Source organism: Accipiter gentilis, chromosome 6 (genome assembly GCF_929443795.1).
Source record: "Accipiter gentilis chromosome 6, bAccGen1.1, whole genome shotgun sequence".
NCBI classification, from domain to species: domain Eukaryota; kingdom Metazoa; phylum Chordata; class Aves; order Accipitriformes; family Accipitridae; genus Astur; species Astur gentilis.
In genome coordinates this window covers 14,596,551-14,618,486 of record NC_064885.1, presented here as the reverse complement: position 1 = coordinate 14,618,486, position 21,936 = coordinate 14,596,551, and the positions used below count along the sequence as shown (strand labels likewise).

The window sequence follows — 21,936 nt, the reverse complement described above, 5'->3', positions numbered from 1 at the left end:
ACGCATTGCCAGAGTACTCTCCATCGGTGCCAGGAGGCACATGGGGAGCCTGGTCCTGCAGAATGGGTGTCACACAGCCTGAGCCACTGGTCCTCGTGGCACACATCACAGCCATGCAGACTCCATCTCCACCACCGCCCCAGGTGTCTGGTGCCCAAATGTGAGAAGCGTGTGGTCCCACTACTTGGGCTTAGGGCCCTTGGTCACACAAAGCCATGGCTGTGTCTTGCTGATGCTGTGCAGGATGCTGGGATGAGCCCCAAAGGGGAAGGATGTGGAGGAAAAGCTACTGAAGAGGGAGGAGATCCTGGTCAAAGGACCGGCTGTGGACGTCCATCATGGAGGGCAGCCTCCCAGTCCACCTTTGAGTTATCTTATGTTGTCCACCAGCCAGCAAGAAGCAGATGCAGTGATCATTTTTCTACTGGTACTGGAAAACAGTTGGCTTCCTAGCAGGGCTGTCCTGTTGCTGGTCATCCTGGCACAGCACAGTCCCAATACAGGGGGTTGAGGACTTTGCTGGCTTGGGGGAACATAGGACTCCAGTCAGAAGATGGTAAATGCGAGACATCCACGTGTGAAGCAGTGCCTGGAGTCACAGGTGGTTAAATGCTGTGCCTGGAGCAGCGAGTATGGCGAGGGGAAGCAAAGGAGGCAGCTGGGGATTGCCATAAGCCCAGCCCAGGGTGGATGGAGCCAGGCTGCATTGGAGAGGATTAGCTCCACGCCATGCAGGTGTGACGCAGCCTGCACAGGGTCTCAGCAGCACAGACCTAAAGGCTGTATCAACATAAGGATTATCAAGAGCTAAACTCTCATGACCAAGCCATGTCTGTCCTCAGCTTTGTCAAGAAGTAAAAGCGGGACATGAGAAGGGACAAGAAGGGACAACCACAAAGAGCAGAGCAGGAGAACATGAGGTGTCAAAGCAGAACATCAACAGCCATGGGTGAAACCAAGGAGTAAGGGAGGGGCGCAGACACAGGGGGCACGGCCAGCCCCCGCAGTGTCCACAAGCACCCAGACCAGCCTGCCCACCATTGACACGATGTGGCAGTGGTTTGCAGAAGGCAGCTTGCTGCCAGCAGCCCTTGAGGCCACAGCCGTGTAAATGTGCCACTCACCAGAGCGGAGGCTGGTCGCTCCCTGGGGCAGGTTCTGGAGAGCAGGGCACCAGTGGGAAGGTCTGCTGCGGGCTCGCCGTCCCAGGCGCCCCCCCTGGGGAGGGGCCACCAGCCGCAGGCACACAAGCCAGGCTCTGGGTGTTTGCTTTCCATTCTCCTAGGCTGGTGATAACTACCCGCTCCACAGCCAAGGCTCCAGCTCACCATGCTGAAATTCAGAAGGTATTTGATCACGTAAGTGGATTATTTATTCATTTATTTAAGTAAAATATTATTTCCTTCAGTAAAATTCTACTTCCATCCTACCCAAACGTCATGTCCTTGTAGGTCCCTCTGTGTTGAGAAATGGTTAGAGATTGAAGTGATGATGGGAACGGGCATAGGAGCACTTCTGCTCTGCATAAATGCGGGGAGGTGTGGGTTAATGGGGCTCTCTCTTCTAGTGAAGCTCTAAGGGCAGCACCGCTCCCCTGTGTGCTAGGCAGGAAAATGGCATCTTTTGTAAGGCCTGATACTGCAAAGGAAGAAGAATGGCAAAACCTTCGTGGGGCAAGTAGGATGCTGATCCCTCCTGCCTTGTCCCAGGCAAGGGCTCACAGCTGTCAGCTTTGCACACTCACCTGAGGAGTAGATGTGGAGCAGAAACGTGTCTCTCCGTGAGTCTTTTACATGGCCAAACCAAAGAATGCATCTAGGGTGAGGTGTGCTCTTCCACAGCCTCTATTTTAGAGAGGAGCAGAGAAGGGCAAGGCTTGACTTTGCAGCAGTGCCCTTTTGCTGTGGGGAGAGCATTTTGGGGCAGGACAGCCTTTCCACGTGTGCCTGCAGCATCTGGGGCATTGCACACCCTGCAGTGCTAGGAGGCTCGGGGTCTTTCCTAACCCAGCTGTTTCAAGGATAGGTTGGGTACTGACACAGGCAGGCAGTGCCGTCATGCCCTTGCTGCACTACTTATCCTCTCCTGAGCATCCTGCAGACCACTGTCCCCATTTTCTCATTTCTTGTGAAACAAAGGAAGAAAACGGCTCCAATCACTGGTCAGAGGAAGCAGGCTATCGCTGGTGTACATATCGTGTACATTAATTCCCCATGCAACATTGCTCACTGCCTGGAGCGTATCTAGCCAGAGCAAATTAATAAAGTCATTTTTTGCCACCTATCTGCCCAGTGAACTCAGCCTTGACACCTCCTGCAGCACCCAGCAGTCAGCCGAGACCCTGCACGGCTCAGCAAGTGCCAGCCGACCACAGGCCCATCCCAACTGCTGCATTTATTTTTGTGTTGGACAGGGAAGAGGCACAGGTGGGAGGGTAGCAGGTCATCCTCTCTGCTTCAAGCAGAGGGGAAAAAATGGAGGGGAAATCTGCAGTACTGCTGCAATCAAGAAGCGCCTGCTTCCAAGCAGCGCCCCAGGCACCCCACCACCACCACCACCACCAGGAGCAGGCAGCAGGACATGGCTCAGGCATCATCCCTTGCAAATAAATGACCAACAGACTGGGTTTTGATTAAATCCATTGAGCCAGCATAAGAGGATTCAGCTGCTGTGGCTCTGCTGCTGAGCCCTAGCAGCCAAAGGCATCTTTGTAGTGCTGCATCCATCTTTGCACCCTGCTTTGTCACTTTTGGAGGTGACAGCACACAGGCTCTGATCTGCAGGGGCTCTTCAGCTATAGCCTGCCCGCAGCCAGAGGCATTTCCAAAGACTCTGCATGTTGTTCTTGCAGTCCACCCCGCCCTCTGGGGCAGCGTTGACTCCCGCCAGCTCTGAGTGCTTCTTGGACATCTTCCTGGTGCTTTGATCTCAAGTATTTAACTCTGCCTCAAGACACCCACACCCATGATCTCATCCTGGCATATTAAACTGAGAGGAGGCTGTGAAGGAGTTACCCATGGAAAGCAGTTGAGCCTTTTGAAGGCTCATCATTCAGCTACAAATCATCCAGCTGCTCCAGCCTCCAAGTCAAAGGCTTGTCATGCTACATGTGCCATTTTATCCTGGTTTTGCTGCCTTCAGTGCAACTTCTTGGCATCTTCAGTGCAAACTTCAGCTGCTGCCACAGCTCTCCCTTTACTCAGTGCACCCTCCGTGATGCACGTGTGTCCCACCAGAGCCAGCCTGGAGAAAGGGCTCTGGCTTTATGCTAGCCTGATTAGACCCAAGCAGCCAGCAACATGTTGTGTTGTTCTCAACTGGTTGTTCAACCAACACAACACCTATCTCAAAAGAGGCAGCAGGCTAGCAGCAAAATGACCTGGATCTTTCACAGATTCTCTACAGGTTGAAAGTTTAGTACTGACCAGGGACCTCTGTGGAAGCAAGTCCAGAATTATATCTGCACAAAATACAGACACCAGAGTAGCAGAGAGTGCTGCCTACCTCCACACTGCTTTCCAGGGAAGTGTTGCATTATTCTGCCTTCACTACTGGGTGCTTGTGCAGATCTCCCCAATGAGAGAGTTTGGGTATATTGCTAAATATCACAGTTAGTTAGCTCTTCATTCCCTTCTTGCTGCTTTTCTTAGGCTGGCCAGGCAGACAAACTTACCATCAGCTGTGCCTTGAGTGATGGGAGAGTTGGCTCAAGTCTCCAACAAGATCTGTCCAGCAGCATCACTTCATCCTAGAGCAACTCCTCCTTCACTGCCTTCTCCCTCTTTGGTCTCTCTGCCCATCAGTGATCTTCCACACGGGGGTATTTCAACAAGCCTTGCCTTGCAGCAGCTGTGGGGCAGCCCTGAGTCACCGCTTCAACCCTCTCCCCTTAATGTGTCTCGGCATTTTAAGCACTGTTTAAGCATTTGGCATTTTTCTGATCTGTTGCTTGTCATACCCATTCATCTTTGACAGCACGAGGCTATTCTTGTGCTGCTTGCATGGCCAGGCAGCAAGCCATGCGCACATTCGCCAGCCACCTGTCTCTCATCCGGGCTTGGCAATCTGCTCCTCAAGTGCAAAATGAGCATGGATAGCTCCAGGTTACCATCAGGTTTTAGGGATGCTGTGCTGCTGACTAGCTTGTTCACCATGCTAGTAATTACATGACTTTTGAATCCTCAGTAGCACTGTCATAACCTAAGACCTCCCAGCCTTTACAGTCCCAAGTACTTTAGACATTAAAAATCTCCCAGGAGGAGCTTAGCGTTTCAACCCAATAAGTGACATTATTGAGAGCAGAGCAGAACCATACCCCTGAGTGTCCAAACCGATGTGCAACCACTGGAAGTAGAGCTGTAATAAGCAAACTACCATTAGTAGTAACAGTCGACAATTTTTCTGGAACAAATGCAGTTTTTCAATAGCAAAGCCAAATTCCTGACCAGTACCAGTGGCATGCAGGTGACCACTTCAGGCAGCCCATGTTTGCATCATTGCTAGCTCATCAAGGTACTACTTCTCCCATGCGACACAAGACTGCCCGGAGTAGGAGGTAAAGCACTAGGGAGATGAAGATGCTCCAGGACAAGCAGGTCTGTGCAGTCCCAGGCCCACTAAAGGAAGCAGGCAACATCAATGAACACAGATTATCTGTCGGAATGTGGCTTCCAAGCAGGCTCTGCTTAAATTTCTGCTTTCATTAATTCCTCCTGTTCCTCCGGTTCATGCTCAGCAAAGCAGCCTGTGCCTGCTCCCTCACTCTGAGAGGGGGAAAGCAGACATCTGGGGCTTGCAGGCTGGACTCCCACCCAAGGAGGAGCCCACAACAGAGGATTTAACCAGATTCTCAGTACAAATCATCTCCGGTTAGGCAACAATATGTTCTCTGGGTAGAAACCAGCAGAAATTAAATGCAAACTAATCCTTTTTTCCAGGAAGCTTAGTCCCCCAACTGCTCCGCTTAAGATTGAGACTAAGATTAAGACTACAGTCAAGCTCCACCAGGGTTTGCAGCAAGCCCTACAAAGAGTAAAAGATCCATGGCAATGTTTTTTCATGGCCTGAATGTCCCCATACACAACCCCAAACCCCATAGCTTAGTGCTGATGACTTGAAGAAATCACACTGTTGTCATAGACTTGGCTAAAATCAGACTAAAAGCCAGGTCACACACCGGAGAGGCACAGCTGGGGCCCCCGTGGTAGCATCACATCTGCAGCCTGGGAAGGTGGCAATCACCTCCAATGGCAGGCATTGAGAGAAGGGGAGAGCAGGCAAAACAAAGTTTTATTGGTTTTTTTAATAAAGATAGGGTCCCAGTATTTCTAGGCCAGAAAAAATGCAAGCAGTGCCTGTTCCTGCTGCTGAAGTGGGAGCTCAGGCTGTGCTGGTGAGGCGTACCTGAGCAGCCAAGGGACGTTGTGGTTATCACTTGTTTACCTTTCAGTGTGATATTTGTGTCCCTGATGGAAATTTCCACTAAGCTATACTACTTGAGCATAGCCTCTGAGGTTCGTTGGTTATCACTGCCTCTGCACCTCTTCCACCCATGAAAACGTGACCTTACCTCAAAAAAAAAAATAAATTTTTAAAGTCTCAAGGCATTTTTCCCCTCTGCCTCACACATGCATTTCTTCTACCTACTAATGGTCTGAAATGTCTGCTTCCTTGCAGGAAGTTGAAAGCAATATACAGGTGCCAACCAGGTCGGTACTGGGTCATCTTCAGCCTCCTTATCTTCCTCTTGGTCACACTTCAAGTCATGGAGAAGCTGCAGCCTCCCAGGTAGGTCCAAAGCAGGATTGCAAACCTGCACCTCATCATCTGGCTGACCACTGAGGTGGGCTCAAAACCGCCCTCCTGAAAACCACCCAACAGTGTCTTCTCTAGACAAGGAGGAAAATCCAGGCGGGAGAGGATCCCTCAGAGGCTCTCACATCCAACCCCTATGCCCTGGCCAGACCTGAGGCTGTTCTAGGTTCAGACTACGCTGCTCTTGGCTTTGTCCTGGCTGGCCTCAAAACCCTTGAGCATCCTCCCAGTCCTCCCAATCTGGGGTCATCTGCAAACTTTCCTCCAGCTTCTCTAGGCCACCTGCTCTTCTCTCTCCTTGCTTTCTCCTGCTTTGCCCCTTTCCACCAGCCCACTGTGCTCCAAAGGACAGGGGCATTAGCACATCGCTGCTAATCTGTCCTCCTCTTCTTGCACCCACCCCAACCTCCCAGGGCAGTGGTCAAGTCCTACACCTACCAGCAATGCTACCCACCTCAAGAAAAACAGGGGAACACACTCCAGGGTGTCTGCAGGGGGGGGGTGTTGGGCTGCAGAGGAGCACACTTCTTCCATCCTCTGAGCCTAGTGTCCTCCCTGTTACAGAAACTGCCAGTGTGAGGTGGAGCGTGCCCCGAGGCAGACCATGGACCATGGCCAGAAGCTGCTCACCTCTGCCCTCCAGACCCCCGACCCGCTGTGGGAGGACAATTCCCCGCATTGGCAGAGGAAAACCATGCCAGACCCCGCTTCGACTGAGAGTGCGCAGGACATTTTTCAGATGCATCTGTACTTCAGCCAGGAGACCCCACTGGAAAGCAGCCCAGACAGTCAGGAACACTGGGCATGGCAGCCTGTGGAAAGCAGCAAGAAGGTGAAAGCCCATCTTTCATCCATGAGGCTGAAATCCCAGCTTCCTGACCTGAGAAAAGCAACCAGAGAGGGACCTTCTCAAAGTCTTCCTGGGAGGATCTCCACAGTTTTGGGAGATGCTGACGCTGCCACCAGCAAGTTCATAACCTTTGCAAACAGGATGACCACAGAGGAGCAGAGGAGAATGTCACCACCAGGAATGACACAGGCAGTGGTACAGACCCAGTCGCAACCTCAAGCCATGGGTTTCCCCCACCATCAGTGGGACAGCTCACTTAAACACACTGTGCCAAATTCAGCTCAACCTCCACAGGCAGAGGACCTTTACAAGACAGACGTGGAGAAGGGATTTTTCCCAAGCTGGACAGAAGTCTCTAAGGTTGAAGAGGTGACACCTGGAGAAGGCCACCAGGCCAGAGGGGTCTCCTCTCACAGGGAGAAGTGTGAGCCCAAGACTGACATTGTCTTCCTGAAAGTCCACAAGAGTGCCAGCAGCACTGTCATGAATGTCCTCTTCCGCTTCGGCGAGACTCACAACCTCACCTTTGCCTTCCCCATCGGGGGTGGTAACCAGCTCTCCTACCCACACCACTTTTTTGCGAGGTTCGTGCAGGGCTTCTCCCCCAGGAGCCCTCGGCAGTTCAACATCCTATGCCACCACATGCGATTCCTGCAGCCAGAGGTACGGGCAAAGCTGCAATGACTTGGGAGGGGCGAACAGGGGAGGGAGAGAAGGGCTCATGGGGGGCAAGGTGGGACACCCATAGAGCAGGTAAACTCTTCAGGGATTAAGCTAAAGAGAGACAGGATTGCCCCCAGGTACCTTGCATGTTTATGGGCATCTCCTGAGAGCTTCTGTGCTGTGACCCGAGACAAGCTAGGGGACAGCATCTGTAGCAGTCAGCAACTATTATCTTATTCTTATCTGGTGGGCCCTTGGAGACGTCTTACTCACTGGACAGGCCTGGAGGGTACCAGCTGCAAAAGGAGAGTGCCTTACGTGCATCAGCTCAGGTCAGCCATGCCCAGCATCCACCTTTCTGGATGCCACTTGAGGACACGCAGATCTGGGGAAAGGCAAGGAGATAGGATGTATCTCAAGTCCAGGCAGGCCACCCAGCTGTGGCAGCATGTAGCAGGGAGCTTTGGTCACTGCTCTCCCTGTGTGCCTCTTCTGGGGCTCCCCACAGCTGACACAAATGCTCCTTTGATGAGCTGCACTCTGAAACCCTCCCCAGCACCCACCACCTCCAACCCCAGCAAGGGTTTCTGCTTGCCAGCAGAGCACAGGATTGTGAGGAAGCAGGTCCCTCCTCCCCACCCCACCTTTAAAACCTCCTTTTTCTCCTCTACAGGTGCAGAAAGTGGTATCCAGCTCAGCTGTCTACTTCTCCATCCTGAGGAACCCTGTGCAGCTCATGGAGTCCTCCTTCATGTACTACAAGGGCACATCGGCTTTCTCCCGCGCTCGCAGCCTGGAGGAGTTCCTCAGCCAGCCCTACCACTACTACAACCCTGCAAAGAGTGACAGCCACTATGCCAAGAACCTCATGACATTTGACTTTGGCTTCAACCCCAATGGAGAGGCCTCCGCTAAGCGGGTGCAACTCATGCTGAAGGCCATTGAGGCGTCCTTTGACTTGCTCCTCATCTCCGAGTACTTTGACGAGTCCATGGTGCTGCTGAAGGAAATACTGTGCTGGGACTTGGACAGCGTCGTCTCCTTCCCACTCAACATCAGGGACAGCAGCACCAAGTCCCCCCTCTCGGACACCATTGTGGAGAAGATAAAGGACTGGAACAGGCTGGACTGGGAAATCTATACCTACTTCAACAGGACTTTCTGGGAAAGGATCGACCGAGACATTGGCAGGGAGCGCATGCAGCGGGAAGTACAGGTGCTTCAGGAGAGGCAGGCAGAGCTGGCAAGGACCTGCCTGCAAGGGACAGGCAGCGTGGCCCCGAAGGACATCAAGGACTCTTCCCTGCAGCCCCTGCAGCACGGCAATGCAAAGATCTTGGGCTATAACCTCAAGCAGGGCTTGGACAAGGAGATGGAGCATATGTGCCGGCGGCTGGTGACCCCGGAGCTGCAGTACAGCAGCGCTCTCTACAAGAAGCAGTTTGCCCGCAAGCCCCCCCAGCCTGCTCCCTCTCAGCAGGGCAATGTCCTGCGGCACAAGCTGGAGGGCACCCAAAACTAAGCCTCCTTTTCCCCTCCAGGCATCGTTCTCTAGCTGCCTTTGCTGAGGACAGCAAGGTGCTCACCTCCTGGACTCTGGGGCTGCTTCTGCCCTGGGGCAGGGCGTAGCTGCCCACGAGAGCCCCCAGCCACCTCTATGCAGGACTGCGCACAAGCTCTTGGGTGCTACATACCGCCGTTGCTGAGGAGCAGGACAGGCTGCAATGGGGGGGTCCCAGGGGCTCAACACTACATGACTCTTCCAGGGTAGGTCCTGAACAAACAGGGCAAAATCCACCAACTGGCAGCTGAGGCCTTGAAGGAGGCAATCTGGGGGGGCTCTGCGCTCCGTAGTACCAACTCCAGTGGTGAGGAGCAGAACCAGGAGGGCAGCCCAAGTCCTCGGCCCCATGATGGAGACCGTAACAGCACATGGCCAAGCTGTAAATCAGAGCTGCGGAGCTTGATTTACAGCTTGGGAACAAGTCTGTCCAGCTGTGACTCTCCTCCACTAAGCCTTAATGCTACTGTGCTGGAAAAGCAGCCTCTTAATTACAAATAACAATATTCACCATCACTCCTATTAAGTTCCCCTTAATTACATCAGTCTGCCCAGTAGATGGTCTCCTCAGCAGCCCAAGAAACAAACCTCAAAAAAATTAACATATCCGGGGGGGGGGGGGGGAGAAATAAATAAATCAGCATTTTTAGTGTTTTTAGCATTTTTTTTGCCCTGACTCTGTGGTTATGTGCTGCCTTCAGATGCTGCACTTGTATGCTGCATTTATAGGATCAGCATCCTACCCCAGAGCTGATGCCAAGACTGCAGTGTCAGACTGCAAGTTAAATTCCTATGCATCCTGGAGACATCTCATGAGCCAGATAATGGCCAGATAAGCCACATCTCATCTGTGGCCAGATAATCCAATCCACTGCTTGGAGCAGCTGTAGGAATATTCCATGCTCTGCCTGGGGAAAAAATACCACAAGAATGGGTTGCGGTGGGCTAGCCAATCTTATTTTTCACATCCTACACTTAGCCTCAAATCAAAAGCAGAGCCAACAAAGCAGTTTGGAAGTACAGAGGCCCTGTCTCAGGATTTTCAGCACGATTTCCAAACCAAAAGAGGTTCAGAAAAAATTGCTGAGGGCATCTGAGCATCCCAGGCTCTCCCCTGGCCAGCCATGCAGAGCCTCAAAGGTTTCGGTTTCCACCCAAAGGTGCCCCATCGCCTGCTCACAGTTTAGCCAGGCTAAAAGCCAGACTGCGTTCCCACTGCCTTTCCCTGGAAAGGACCAGGCAGCACTGAGCATCCAGCCAGGCATGATGCGGGGACATAATTTTGGGGGCATTTGCTGCATGGTTTTTGGGGTGTCGCTTGTTCTATAAAGTTTCATCTCTGAGGCATGTCCATGTATCACTGTGTTGGTCCCTTCCCTCATTTCTCGTGGTGGGACATGGTGTCACGGTTTGCAGAGGTCCAGCTCCCCTCTGGGTTCCCGAGTGGTCTGCAGTTCACCCCAGAAGACAATCCCCCACGCAAGCAAGGAAGATGGTCAGCCCATGGGCAGCGTAGCCAGCGTCATCCCCCAAAAACCTACAGGGGACATGGGGGGGTGCCTGGCTGGCACCTGGGTACCAAACCTGCATCTGACACCTCCACTCCAGATTTTAATCGGGTGCCACTTCCTTATTCACTGTTTGCAACTCAGTCAATAGGAGCCTGATCTTCCTTGCTTGAGCTCCTGCCAAGGTGACCCAGGGCAGGGACACTCGTACAAACACAGCATCACCTCTCCCTGTGCCCACTCGCACAAAAAGCACAGCCTGCCCCAGAGCACGCACCCTGCCAATTGCTCCAAAAAGTCATGGGCGCATCAAGAATATATTCAACGCAGGAATTTTCCACCCAGAGAGGTCCTGCAAAATGGACTATTTTCTGCAAAATGCAGCAACTGGCCATTTTCAGCACGGAGAGACCCCCAGTGTGCAGCACCCAGGGGGTGCCCTGGCCCTGCCTGGGGGGAGCCCCGTTTGCTTAGCAGGTGTTTCCACCCAGATTACCCTCCTTCCAGAGCAAGCAGCAGGCAGGGCAGAGTCAGTCTGGATGTTGCCATGGCATCTCCTGGTTTTGGGGATCAGATGGGCTGATCTCCCCCCGGCAGAGCTCACAGGAATGACATCACTCACCCAAATGCCAATCACAACAAATGTTTTTATTATTATTTCCACAAACTGTAATTTTATCTTTAGGAATATTTCACATGGACACAGAGAGGAGCCCTGGGATGCACTTGCTCACCTACACCGGCTGCATACCAGCAGTCTGGGTCTCGTTTTTTAACCACAGACACTTTGTGTACTGTTTCTTCATGCTTTACAGCACACAAAAGCCAGGCTAAACGCTGCATTCACAGAGGAGCAGGTTGTCCTGTGGCCACTGAACACCCTTGCCCTGGAGCACTTTTAATTCCTCTCCAAGAACTGCCAGGTTCAGCTTATGCAATTCAAGGACCTCAGTTTAACTCAAAGAACACCAATTTTTGACCAATATCCATTTAGTAACTGGAAAGATCAAAGCCTGCTTCCTCCTCATGCCAAGTTTCCAAGGCAGTTACTTGTTTATGCTTTGTTTTTATGGCTGCAAAAGACCCAGTCAGATTGTTTCAAGCATTGCACGATGCAATAACCTAGGAGTTGCTCAAGCCTACCCACATAATGGTCCTGACTTTCTGCAAGCTTCCTGGCAATACAAGACAACCAGAAATTTATGCAAAAGTGTTAGGTTTTTTCCCCCCGCTTGAGCCAGCAATGCAGGCTTGAAACATTTCAGGGTCTCCAGGGAGACTTTCAAAGCTATTCCCAAAGGAGCTCAGGGATTCGGACATCCTGCAAGGCCAGCTTGGCCAATTCCTTTGCGATGCTTTAAAAAACAAAATCTCACCCTGTGGCAGTGACCGAATGGGCAGGATGGGTGCTGGGCTGGATGAGCAGCAAAATCTTCCACACCAGGAAACCCACTCCAAGGAGAGGGGCTGCAGGGACCTCCTTGGCTTTCGTCCACGGCTCAGGCACAAGGCTCGGAGTTGCTCTTCTCCCCTTTCCTCTTCTGCTGCATTTTGTCACCCTCTACCCGTGCCACCATCCTTGCCTTGGGTATCTTGTATTTGCTCTTCTGGCTGTAAAGGAGGTTTTTCTGGAAGAGTCGCGGGATGTTGCCTTGGTACAGCAAGAGGGCAGCGAGCATCCCTGAAATGAGAGCACAGACCCCTTTGGTGTGCTGCATCGAGCATCTCCATGGCTGAGCAGTCATTTTCAGCCCTTGCTACAACCTTCATCGTGACCAAAATCTAGCTCAGCACCACTGAAGTCCCCACTAACAGTATCTGAAAGACCCTTGCTATATTACTTTAAGGAGAATTTAACCATTGTGTCCTTAATTTCATAGCAAGGCTTGTTTTGACTCCAAAGGGCCGTAAACGATACCAGCAGTCTTCTGTCCAGGCTCTCTGCATTCTAGGCAGCATGTATCCGACTCCCCGTGGTCATCTTGAAGCTGTGGACAACCTCAATAGCATAGCTCAGATAATCATTGCCCTAAAACATCTTTGCTTCATCTCCCCCAAACTTTGGCCTCAGGAAGAGTTTTTGCCTATGCCCCACATAGAAATTGCATTAAAAAATTGGATAGCAAAGGGATGACTCGAGCGACAGGGAAGGGGGACAGAAAAGGACACTTGCCACTGGCAAGACACAAGTTTGGCCCTTTGCCAGGAATGGTTTGTGTTACACCCAGCATTTCCGCCTTGCCCGTTGCCCCCCCTGCCAACCCCTGCTCCCCAGTACCTCCTAGGCAGATCTCACCTGCAAGGGGACCCAGCCAGTAAACCTGGATGTAGTCCCGAAAGCTACTCCCCGAGCAGTGGAAGGTGGTGGCTGCAGCCAGAGCAGGGTTAAAGAAGGCCCCCGTGAACGGTACAGCTGCATGGGAAGAGAAGCATGGCCATCAGTCTCGCTTGCATCCTTTGAAAGACTGACAAAGAGTTGGGCCAGGAGACCCGTGACCCCTCCTGCCTGCCAGGAGCCTCTCTGCTGCTGCCCGGCTCTGGCAGCTGCATCTCTTGGACTGTGTAATAGCAGCACAAGGGAAAATCCCACCCTTGCCACCCTGAGCTTTGCAGGAAGAAGAGCTCAGTGTGGGACCAAAGGGTTGCATTAGGGGACGTTCAAAGAAAGTGCTCCCAGTCTTGGGGAAAGCCGTGGCTTCTCGTGTGCCAACGTTTCACCTGCTGCCTAGATATCCTAAACTGCAGTCTTCATCCCCAAATGAATATTCCCTCAAATAAGTAGAAAACAAATCAGTAGTAATCATTATCTCTTAAGTCTTGGAAGATGAAAGAGGGACAGTTCCTCCCCCACAAATTAGGTATTTTTCTTAATTTCCTAGAAAAAGAAAGGCAGGTGCTGCTCACCTGTGTAGGTCAGGAAGGTGACAGTCGCTGCCAGGGCAGGGACCCGGTACATCAGGTGACTCTGGCACAACTTGAGAAGGACGAGGTGGAAAAAGAAAGAGCAGGTGCCTTCCACAAAGGCAGCATGGTGCAGAGAGGTATGGATGGAGGAGCTGCACTCTGATGCTATCAGGTTCTGGATGAGGTGGAAATGCGTCAGCTCCCAGGACCAGTAGAGCTTGGTGACAGCCCAGCCCATCCCCATGCCCACACCCTGGGCCAGCAGCTTGGCAGCAGTTGCGGCAAGGTTGGACTCAAGGAGCAGGAACTCCTGGACAGAGATGGTTGGGTTGGCGGATGCTCCATCAAAAGAGGCACCATGGACCACGAAGAGGAGGAAGAGCAGAGTCAGGACCACATCTGGGCCAAAACCACCACCCCACAGACCGATCTCCAACAGCATCCTCAGCTCAAGGCAGCTTGTGCACAACTGTAATGAGCCAGCAAATTCTCTGGCAAGGCAGCCGTATGCTCCAGGAGACAGAAGCCTCTTGGAAAGCTGCCTGAGCACCTGGCACACCCCGACAACCAGGAAAAAAAAAGCAATGGAGACATTCAGGCCAGCCATAGCCAAGGCTGTGCAGGGGACAGAGACTGAACCAAACCCTGAGAAGGAGCAGAGAAAGCTTCTGCACCTCCTTTTTATAAAGCCATGCGTAAGCAAACGTGGCACAACCCAACAGGCTTGGGAAACACGGCACATGCTGCCCTCTCCTTTGCAGGGCAATGCCTGCTGCCACAGGGAGCAGATGGACTCACCCACACCTAGATCAGCCAACAAGTTGTTTGTCCCAGCAAGCAGGTCCCGGTGTTATTTCCGTCACGTGGTCACTGAGCCTTCAACCCCCAGCATTCTTATCTGAGAGGCTGCAGCAGCTCCCCAGAGCTGCTCAGGTCTTCCAGAAGAAGGAAAAACCTTGATTTCATTTCTGCTTGGCACCATAAAATGCAATCTACTGCCCCAATCCCAAAGCCTGGGACACAAGGGGACTCTTAGAAAGCCAGTAACCCATGCAAAGGGTTCCCATTTCTCTGGGGCAGAGCCACTCTTAGCCACAGCAAAATCCATCTTTGGCCAATTTGAAAGCCTGGCTTGCTTACTGCTCCCTGTCCTTGCCTTGAGTAAGACCTTGCCTCATTTGTTGGTGGTGGCACCAACTGCATGTGCCACTGGTCTGCAGGTGGCATTTTAGCAACAGTGACATTTCAACTCCTCCTGCTGGTAGTGCGCATAACGGGGACAGGATCTTTCCCAGCTCCACCAAAATAACCCCATGGTGTTGTCATTACCCAACTTCTGAAACCCACACCATCTAAATGCATTTGCGTCAGACCTTTGACTACACGATGAAGTCAGTGGCAATTGTAGGTGACAATATATGCCATGTTCGCTCCACACATGACTCCAGTGGTTGCATCCTCTGCACCAGGTCCCACCAGGTCACTGGGGAACCCTGGGCTCTCACTTGTCGGGGTCTGCGGGAAGAAAGGGGATGGTGAGTGATGGAAAGCCTGAGAGCAGCACAGGCCATGGCAGGAAGAATGGGATGGGGTGGATAATGTCATGTTATCAGGGACTCATAGTTGGCAGAGCATAAACAATTCATTATGTGTCTCCTGGGTCACTTCCCTGCTCTGCAGCAGAAATTACACCACCCTGAGCCCACATTTCCCATCCATACAGTCAGAATAGCATCTCCTTCATTGCCGGCATGCTGCAGGGATAAATGTGCCCAGGGTGTGCTCTGCTATCATGGAAACAAGTGGTGGGACGTACTGTGAAGCAGCAGCTGGGCATTGGGACCACCATGCTGGGTACCTCATCCCCAGGGCAAAGCATGGCCCTGCACCCTTGTGCAGGCAGCACTGGCAGGTAACACAGGCTCCTCCCACCGCCCCATCGCATGCAAGGAGCCAACGGCTTTTCTTAATGCCATTTTATTCCCCCCCCCTTAGTCATTTGTAAAGGAAATCACTAGGAGACAGGTTCAAAGCACACTTGAGCCAGGGATGAGGCACTTAATACAGTGCAAGTTGGCTATGGCAACGCAGACCAACCCGTGAAAACCAGGAGCGTACACTTCAAAGGGATTGGAGCTGCTCGGCCTCTCTCCCTTACAGCCTTTACCACAGTGGACAAGAAACACGACGTTTTGGTAGGGCATTTTGGAGATGTTTGTGAAGGTCATGGCCAGCCTCAGCACCTCCTCCTGCAACACTCTCCCTCCTTTCACCTTTATTCCCACAGTTGTTTCTACCACCAAGTGCCCACCCAAGGTGGTTTGGGGAAGGTACCTGGTCCCCAGTGATCACCACCCACAGCACTTGCTTTGGAAACCCTGGGAAGCCCGAGCAAGGAAAGGCACCACGCTGCAACAGCCCATTGTCCAAGCCTTCCCCTCCTCCCCACCAGAACTGCCCTGGTTCTGGTTGGCCTGCCTCAAAACATATCACATTTTTATCATTTTTAACCCATTTCTCCCTCCAAAAGATAGGGGAAGCGTGCATCTTTCACCTCAAATGAGGAAATGCCCTTGCAGAAGATGAAATGTGCTTTAAGAGACCCATAAAATTAATATTTTTGGCCTTGTGAAAATTCACCTCTGGCAGCATCAAAGTGCTGGTCAGACAAAGCCACTCATCACTGCAGAAGAGACCACAAAAAAAATTTAACATCACAATCCAATTAGTTTCTTTGTCTCCCCTACTTTTGTGTTTCTCAAAAGTAGAGAAACTGGTAGAGTTTTATCTTTAGAAACAAAACCTTACAAGGACCCAGTGACACCAGCCCACACCAAATCCCTGGAAGAGAACCACTGGCTCATGGGACGCAGGAGACAGATGGGCAGTTTGCACAGAGGAACGCCACAGATCTTTCTGTATCATGTCTCAATCCCTCCTACGAGCATTTGGACCTTGGTTTCAACAGAGGGTTTCAAAAGAGCAGATGAGAGCTTTCTGACAGGTCCCCTTTGGAGAACATCTCCAGAGCTCCCCTCTGGAGAACATCTCAGCCATGGAGCAGAGTTCATCCAGATCAACAAAAAATGGGGGGTTAACACATGTCCCTTACACTAATACTTCTAGCTACTCTTACAAGAGAAAGCTGCCATGCACTAATGCCCAAGAAGCAAGTGCATTCTTGTCCCCTTCTTCCAAACACAGCTGTGACATGGAAAACATTGTGACACCCATGGTAAAACTGGAGAAAAAAAAAAAGAAAAAAAATCATCCCAACATCTCTTCCTTCCCACAGGAACTGATTTTTTTTCCTTCTTCTCAAGCATTTTAAGAGTTGGGCCTTAGGAAGTAAATGTTCAGAGGTCTTTAAAACTATTTCCCATCCATCACCTGTAACTATGCCCATGGCACATCCTGCAATTGTGGGACACTTAACCCAGGCTGGAGAGAGGAGCTGGAAGCTGTTACTTATGAGGATAATTATGGGATTAAATAACACCAGTAACAGATACACAAGCAGCTTATTTCCTACCTTGCTTTAGCAGTGACAGCAGAAGGGGGCACGCTGCAACCTCTGTACTGGAGAACATCTTCAGGCCACTGCAAAAGCAAAACCCTCTCAAGAGTCCATGCAGCTTCGCATGGCTGCTCTTCTAGAAATGAGACTCTCTAAAAATTCAAGTACTCCCACTGAAAACCACTTTTCTGTGGCTGGAACATCAGTCTCTTTTCTAAAGCAAATTTGCTTTCAGGGCTGTCAAGAACTACAACAGCTTCAAATGCAGGTATTTTAAATGGGTGTTATTTTAGCCATGGGATAGGAACAAGCTGGCATTTCCACAGTTAAGTAAATAAACACTCTTCAAAAACATTGAAGGGTAACAAAAACTAAACAGAACCACTGTGGCTCCTCCCACCACAATATTTTCACCCACAAAGAGGTAACAGCTACAGCTGAATGCAGATATAAGGTTATTTAAGGAGAGTTTTACTGGGATGGGGGGGTGGGTAAGAGCTTTCCAAGAGCAGCCACCTGTTATGAGCTGCTGTGACAAGGCAGCAGACACCCAGCAGCAGGTTTCCTCCCACAGGCAGCCAGATGAAAAGGGCTCAGGGAGAGCCACAAGTTAATTGGGCTTTATCAGAAGACCTGGATCCTTAGAACAAGCATTTATGGGGAGGAAAAAATAACAAAGATGGATCATCCTTGGCTCTAGAAACCTTGAATTCAAAGGAGACGTATGTCCCTAGGAAGGTCACCCCTGTACCCAGCATGGGAAAAGAGCATCTATCTATCCCCCCTCCAGAACATCCCATGAAGATGCCCCGAGTCACATCAGCGTCTTTTCCATTGATCCACAGCTATACTGAGCCAGATTCATTATTCACAAGCCCTTCTGAAAACACCAGAAACTGGTGTCTGTGCATTGAGATCTATCTCTGGATTGAGACATACTGTCTGCTATTCCAGTCCCATCCTGCTCTCCACTGACTCACTACATCTTCTCCAAAGCAGCAGTCTGGTGGCCTTTTAGCGTCCTAAAGAGAATGAGCAACGATTAACTTCCCAGTGGGCAAACCCCATTAAAAACAAAAAATAAGAAATCATCACCCCAAAGGTTGTTTCAATAATTGGGTCAATAGGTAAATGGGATTTGAAATGAAGTTACGATGTACTGGAAGATACTCCCCTGCAGACGCTGGCTGGCAGACAGGAACAGGAAAAAGCAGTTATCACCATTGCAATAAGGGAACAACAGCATGAAAAGCTGCATCAGAACTGCCCTCCTCCTTCATAACAGACTGCAGGTAGAGAAATTAGTCAGAAATTAATTGTTCTCATTTGTTGGCATTTTCTCCCCTCAAGAAAAAGAAAAATCCTTACTTAGACTGGAGTTCAAAGTAGGGAAAAAAGCTCTTGGAAAAACCTGCTTCTTCCACATGTCTGGAGAGCAACATCAAGAATTTAGCTGAGCTCAGCACAGTTTCACATACCTTTCTCACTTGACTGAGGATGGCTATTTTCATTAAAAACAATCTTCAAAATGCAAGTTACAGAAGTAGGAAAAAATGCAGTGGTACAAATCCCTGGAAGCAGGCATTTGCAGACAACTGCTGTGCTCGCACACAAGCCATGAGAATTGCACTGAAGCCCAACACTTTTCTTCAGGCACCATTGTGAAAATGCTCATTAGAAATGAAGATCCTTTTTCAGTTTTCAGCCATCCTGGTTTTAACCAGTGTGTTTCTGGCACAGTCCAAATAATTGTGCTCAGCTTTGCAGTGAACTCACCACAGCCAAAACAGCAGCCCTGAAAGGGATAAATCGTTGCCCCCAACTTTACCATCTTGAAGAACAACATTTTAAACACTCAATCTTGAATAAACAGATCCAAAAAGATAGGGCTGCTCTTGGTTTTAGTCTAGGCCAGGTATATGCAAGGGATGAGCAAGTTCACACAAGACTTAATAGGGTTTATCAGGCAAGGACTAGCAACTTCCAACTTGTGCAAACCATGTTCAGCCAAAACCCTGCTCTCCTTCAAGCAGGCTAAGTACCAATAGCCAGATAATTACTGAGTTCCACTAAGCACCTTCTCCCTCCTCTTGTGAACTTTTCCCCCCTAAATTAAATGCAAAATCACTTAAATGCAGAGTTAGAGAACATCAGTTTAAATGCATAAAGGGTCAATTATATATAAAGACGAAGATACTACAACAAATTAATTAACCTGAAGAGAACAGTGCTTTGTGCAAAACAACATTCTCATGTCTGGTTGAAAAGGCTTCTGAAGACAAGTGGTTTCTTCATTTCCCTTTGTCAGTGGTATGAGCAAAGCTTGTACAACATGCAAGAAAGGGGAAGAGACAATTTCCCAATAACACATGGGAAACACACAACGAGTCCTTGACATTCACAACCAAGACAGAAACTTCATCTGGATTTCAACTGAACCGGTCTCACCCCCAAAGTAAATTCATTTAGATGTCCTTTGCTTTAGCTAGACTGCCACACCAACACACTGCAGCATGTTTGTAGTTCCGATGAAAACCACAAGTGACTCTCCGCAGCCTACCAATAGTCATCATCGATCTATCCCAAGTTCTAGGCGAGCTGTCGACACCCAGCATCCTCGCGCTGTTCGGCTCTGCCAGTCAAATGCTAATCAGTGGAGACAGCGCAGACCTGGGAGCCGCGTCTTCCAAGCAGGCACCAGGACAGCTCATTCTCTGTACTTTCTGCGCCATAATGCTTAAACGCAGGATATTGGATGATATTCATGGTCCAGTAAAGCGGTCTTGTTTAGAATAGTTGCTAGAACATCATCATATTGCCATGCTTGCAGTTTACTGGCCCATCAGTCCCCACCCCAGTCACTATATCAAAAGGCTACCTGACGGTGAATGAATGGTGGAAGATGTGACTGTGACGAACTAGGCTGGTCTTTGCTTTGCTCCCTTTGCAAGAAGGGCAAGGGCTCTTTCTTCCAACGTGGGTGAAAAGGATCTTTCAGAGCTGCTCTCCTCCCATCAGTGATCTGGAGCATTTTGCAGGAGGCATAACTGTCTGCCAGCAGTGTGTAGCAGCAAGGAAAGCTTGTAGTTATCACGAGGTTGGTGCAGGCACTGACGAGTAATAAAATTTGAAAAGAAACAGGACAGGCTAGTATAGCATAAAATTACATCCATCATAATTAAAGCATTCGGAAGAAGCTTAAATTACAAACAAATACATTGTTAATCTCATTAAGACATCTAAACATGTACACTTTTCAGCTACTCTTGTCTCAGAAGGTATAAGCTCATGATGGGGAAGGGGGGTAAAAAACCCAAATATTTTTTTAAAAGTTTATTTCTAGCCCTGAAAGAACAGTTATTAAACAAAGTCAACAAATACAGTAGTTAATATTGCAGTAACAATTAAATAACATAATGGGATTAAATTACACAAAAGGCAACATTAAAATCTGAACAGAGTTAAAAAAATAAAAAGAAAGCTTGCACCTACTTCCATTTCCATTGACAGCGTCAGGAACAGAGGGAAAAATGGACCAGAGACATTTATTTATTCAGCTCCAGCTGGAGAGACCCTTAACCTTCCTGCTCCCTCCCCAGCACCATCCCCTCTGACAAAGGGACCCAGCCTCTCCCATCTGCTCTAGCCACACCTTTTGCACTGGAGAGCTGGGGGCGGGGGGGGCGGGAGGGGAAGCCTACAATTAGTCTTGTTAACACCTAAGGCAGGTCAAAGTGCACATTCCCAGCCCCACAGTTGCTTTTAATGAGAAGTGCAGTTTATTCTACGGTAACAAGAAAATCCCAGGAGTCACGCATTCCTTGCACACATGCATCACAGCCATAAGCTGCCCAGCTCCATATACCCAACTAACCACACCACTGTACGTTACACTTCATATGTATCACATACATATTTGACCCTGACTCAGGATCTTATGCAAGATGTACAGGAATCCCGGCACTTTCAGATGCAGTCCTTCCCTTCTCATCATCTACTTGAACTCTGGCTGGTCTCTGTCTCTCCTAGTGATACAGCAGAGTTGAACAGCCCTGCTGCAAGTCTTAAGGATGCTAATCTGCTCCCATCAGGGGAAAAAACAAACACAGCTTGCATTTTTTAATCTTGCAGACACATCCAGCTGACATCGTTAGAAAAGCAATACCTGATCAACTAAGACAAAACCACACAGCATGGCAACCTTCTTGTGGCTCTCCTCTTCTGCCAGCTCCATCTCTGACCCCAATTTCTGGCAGCAGGGCATGAGAAACCTCACCACGTAACAATAAAGCTGCTGCATGGGGAAGGGGAGATGAGGATACTTCTCAACCTCAGAGCTAAGCACCTTTCCAGGTTGCACAGCAAGCACCAAGATACATTTTGGTAACTTTTGGATTGGGCCAAGTTTTGTGTGCCAACATGGCTGAAAGTTTGGAAATTGTCTCCTAAGTAGACTAAATTGGACAAATTTTTTAACGTGTGTTTTAAACCAGTCTCATTCATCAATAAAAGTGAACTAATAAGTTAAAATTACTTATGATTTCTTTGTTTTCTATTTTTAAAAAACTAAATCTAATCACAAGTTATCTTACTGTCTAGCTTGTGCCATCAAAAAAAAAAGAAAAAAAAAAAGAAAGAAAGAAAGAAAAGCTCCCAGTTTAACTCTGGCACAAGGAGTTTCACAAAGTCCATTGCCAGCAACGGACAAAGAGGGAATCATTGGTATGACAGGGGGATTTTTCTCAGCCAAGCCTCCTCACTACTTCATTTGATCAGGAAGCCAGACACACTCAAACCAGGGGCATTGCCTACAGAGTCCAGAGCTCGTAATACATTTTGCCTGGGAAATGCATGTAAGATTTCCTTGCCTGGAATGAGACACTTCCTTAAATTTAAAACCATAACTACTCTTACGCTTATAGCTAGAGGGATTTATTCCTGTGATGAAGCAGTTAACATAATTTACCCAACATCAATTTTTACTACCACGCAAGAGCAGAACACAAGCTGGACTGCAATACTGCAGTGCCCTACACAACAAGGCATCTTGTTGGTACCACACCAATTCCTAGAAGCTAATGAATCACAGCAGCAGATGCTGTGAGTCCCTAGCCCTGCT

At 49.7% G+C, this 21,936-nt stretch overlaps 2 protein-coding genes across 4 annotated transcripts; one reads left to right on the top strand and one right to left on the bottom strand.

Moving 5' to 3' along the window:
* Positions 1-1,219: 1,219 nt before the first annotated feature.
* On the bottom strand, positions 1,220-20,038 carry LOC126039559 (aquaporin-12-like). Of its 3 annotated transcripts, XR_007506347.1 has the most exons (4): positions 13,301-20,038; positions 12,693-12,809; positions 11,773-12,077; positions 1,220-1,332 (listed from the first exon to the last, which is right to left on the bottom strand). XR_007506347.1 is itself a non-coding variant. In XM_049802875.1 (3 exons), exons 1-3 carry the CDS (start codon positions 14,040-14,042, stop codon positions 11,896-11,898), a joined length of 1,041 nt encoding a protein of 346 aa, XP_049658832.1. In that variant the 5' UTR covers positions 14,043-20,038; the 3' UTR covers positions 10,998-11,895. The 3 variants fall into 3 exon arrangements, 2 of the variants coding, with proteins under 2 accessions (XP_049658832.1, XP_049658834.1); XM_049802875.1 differs by lacking the exon at positions 1,220-1,332 and having other exon boundaries at positions 10,998-12,077; XM_049802877.1 differs by lacking the exons at positions 1,220-1,332; positions 12,693-12,809 and having other exon boundaries at positions 10,998-12,077.
* On the top strand, positions 5,672-8,849 carry LOC126039385 (galactose-3-O-sulfotransferase 2-like). Its single transcript, XM_049802465.1, has 3 exons — positions 5,672-5,787; positions 6,379-7,327; positions 8,001-8,849. Exons 1-3 carry the CDS (start codon positions 5,765-5,767, stop codon positions 8,847-8,849), a joined length of 1,821 nt encoding a protein of 606 aa, XP_049658422.1. The 5' UTR covers positions 5,672-5,764.
* Positions 20,039-21,936: the final 1,898 nt, after the last annotated feature.

Excerpts from the sequence above, each read along its gene's own strand:
- LOC126039385 (XM_049802465.1), top strand. The coding sequence starts at position 5,765 with ATGGAGAAGCTGCAGCCTCCCAG. Across the intron at positions 5,788-6,378 it reads GAGAAGCTGCAGCCTCCCAG|AAACTGCCAGTGTGAGGTGG; the intron begins GTAGGTCCAAAG and ends TCCCTGTTACAG. Across the intron at positions 7,328-8,000 it reads TGCGATTCCTGCAGCCAGAG|GTGCAGAAAGTGGTATCCAG; the intron begins GTACGGGCAAAG and ends TCTCCTCTACAG.
- LOC126039559 (XM_049802875.1), bottom strand. The coding sequence starts at position 14,042 with ATGTGCCGTGTTTCCCAAGCCTGTTGGGTTGTGCCACGTTTGCTTACG. Across the intron at positions 12,810-13,300 it reads CACCTTCCTGACCTACACAG|CTGTACCGTTCACGGGGGCC; the intron begins GTGAGCAGCACC and ends CTTCCCATGCAG. Across the intron at positions 12,078-12,692 it reads CTGGCTGGGTCCCCTTGCAG|GGATGCTCGCTGCCCTCTTG; the intron begins GTGAGATCTGCC and ends CTCTCATTTCAG.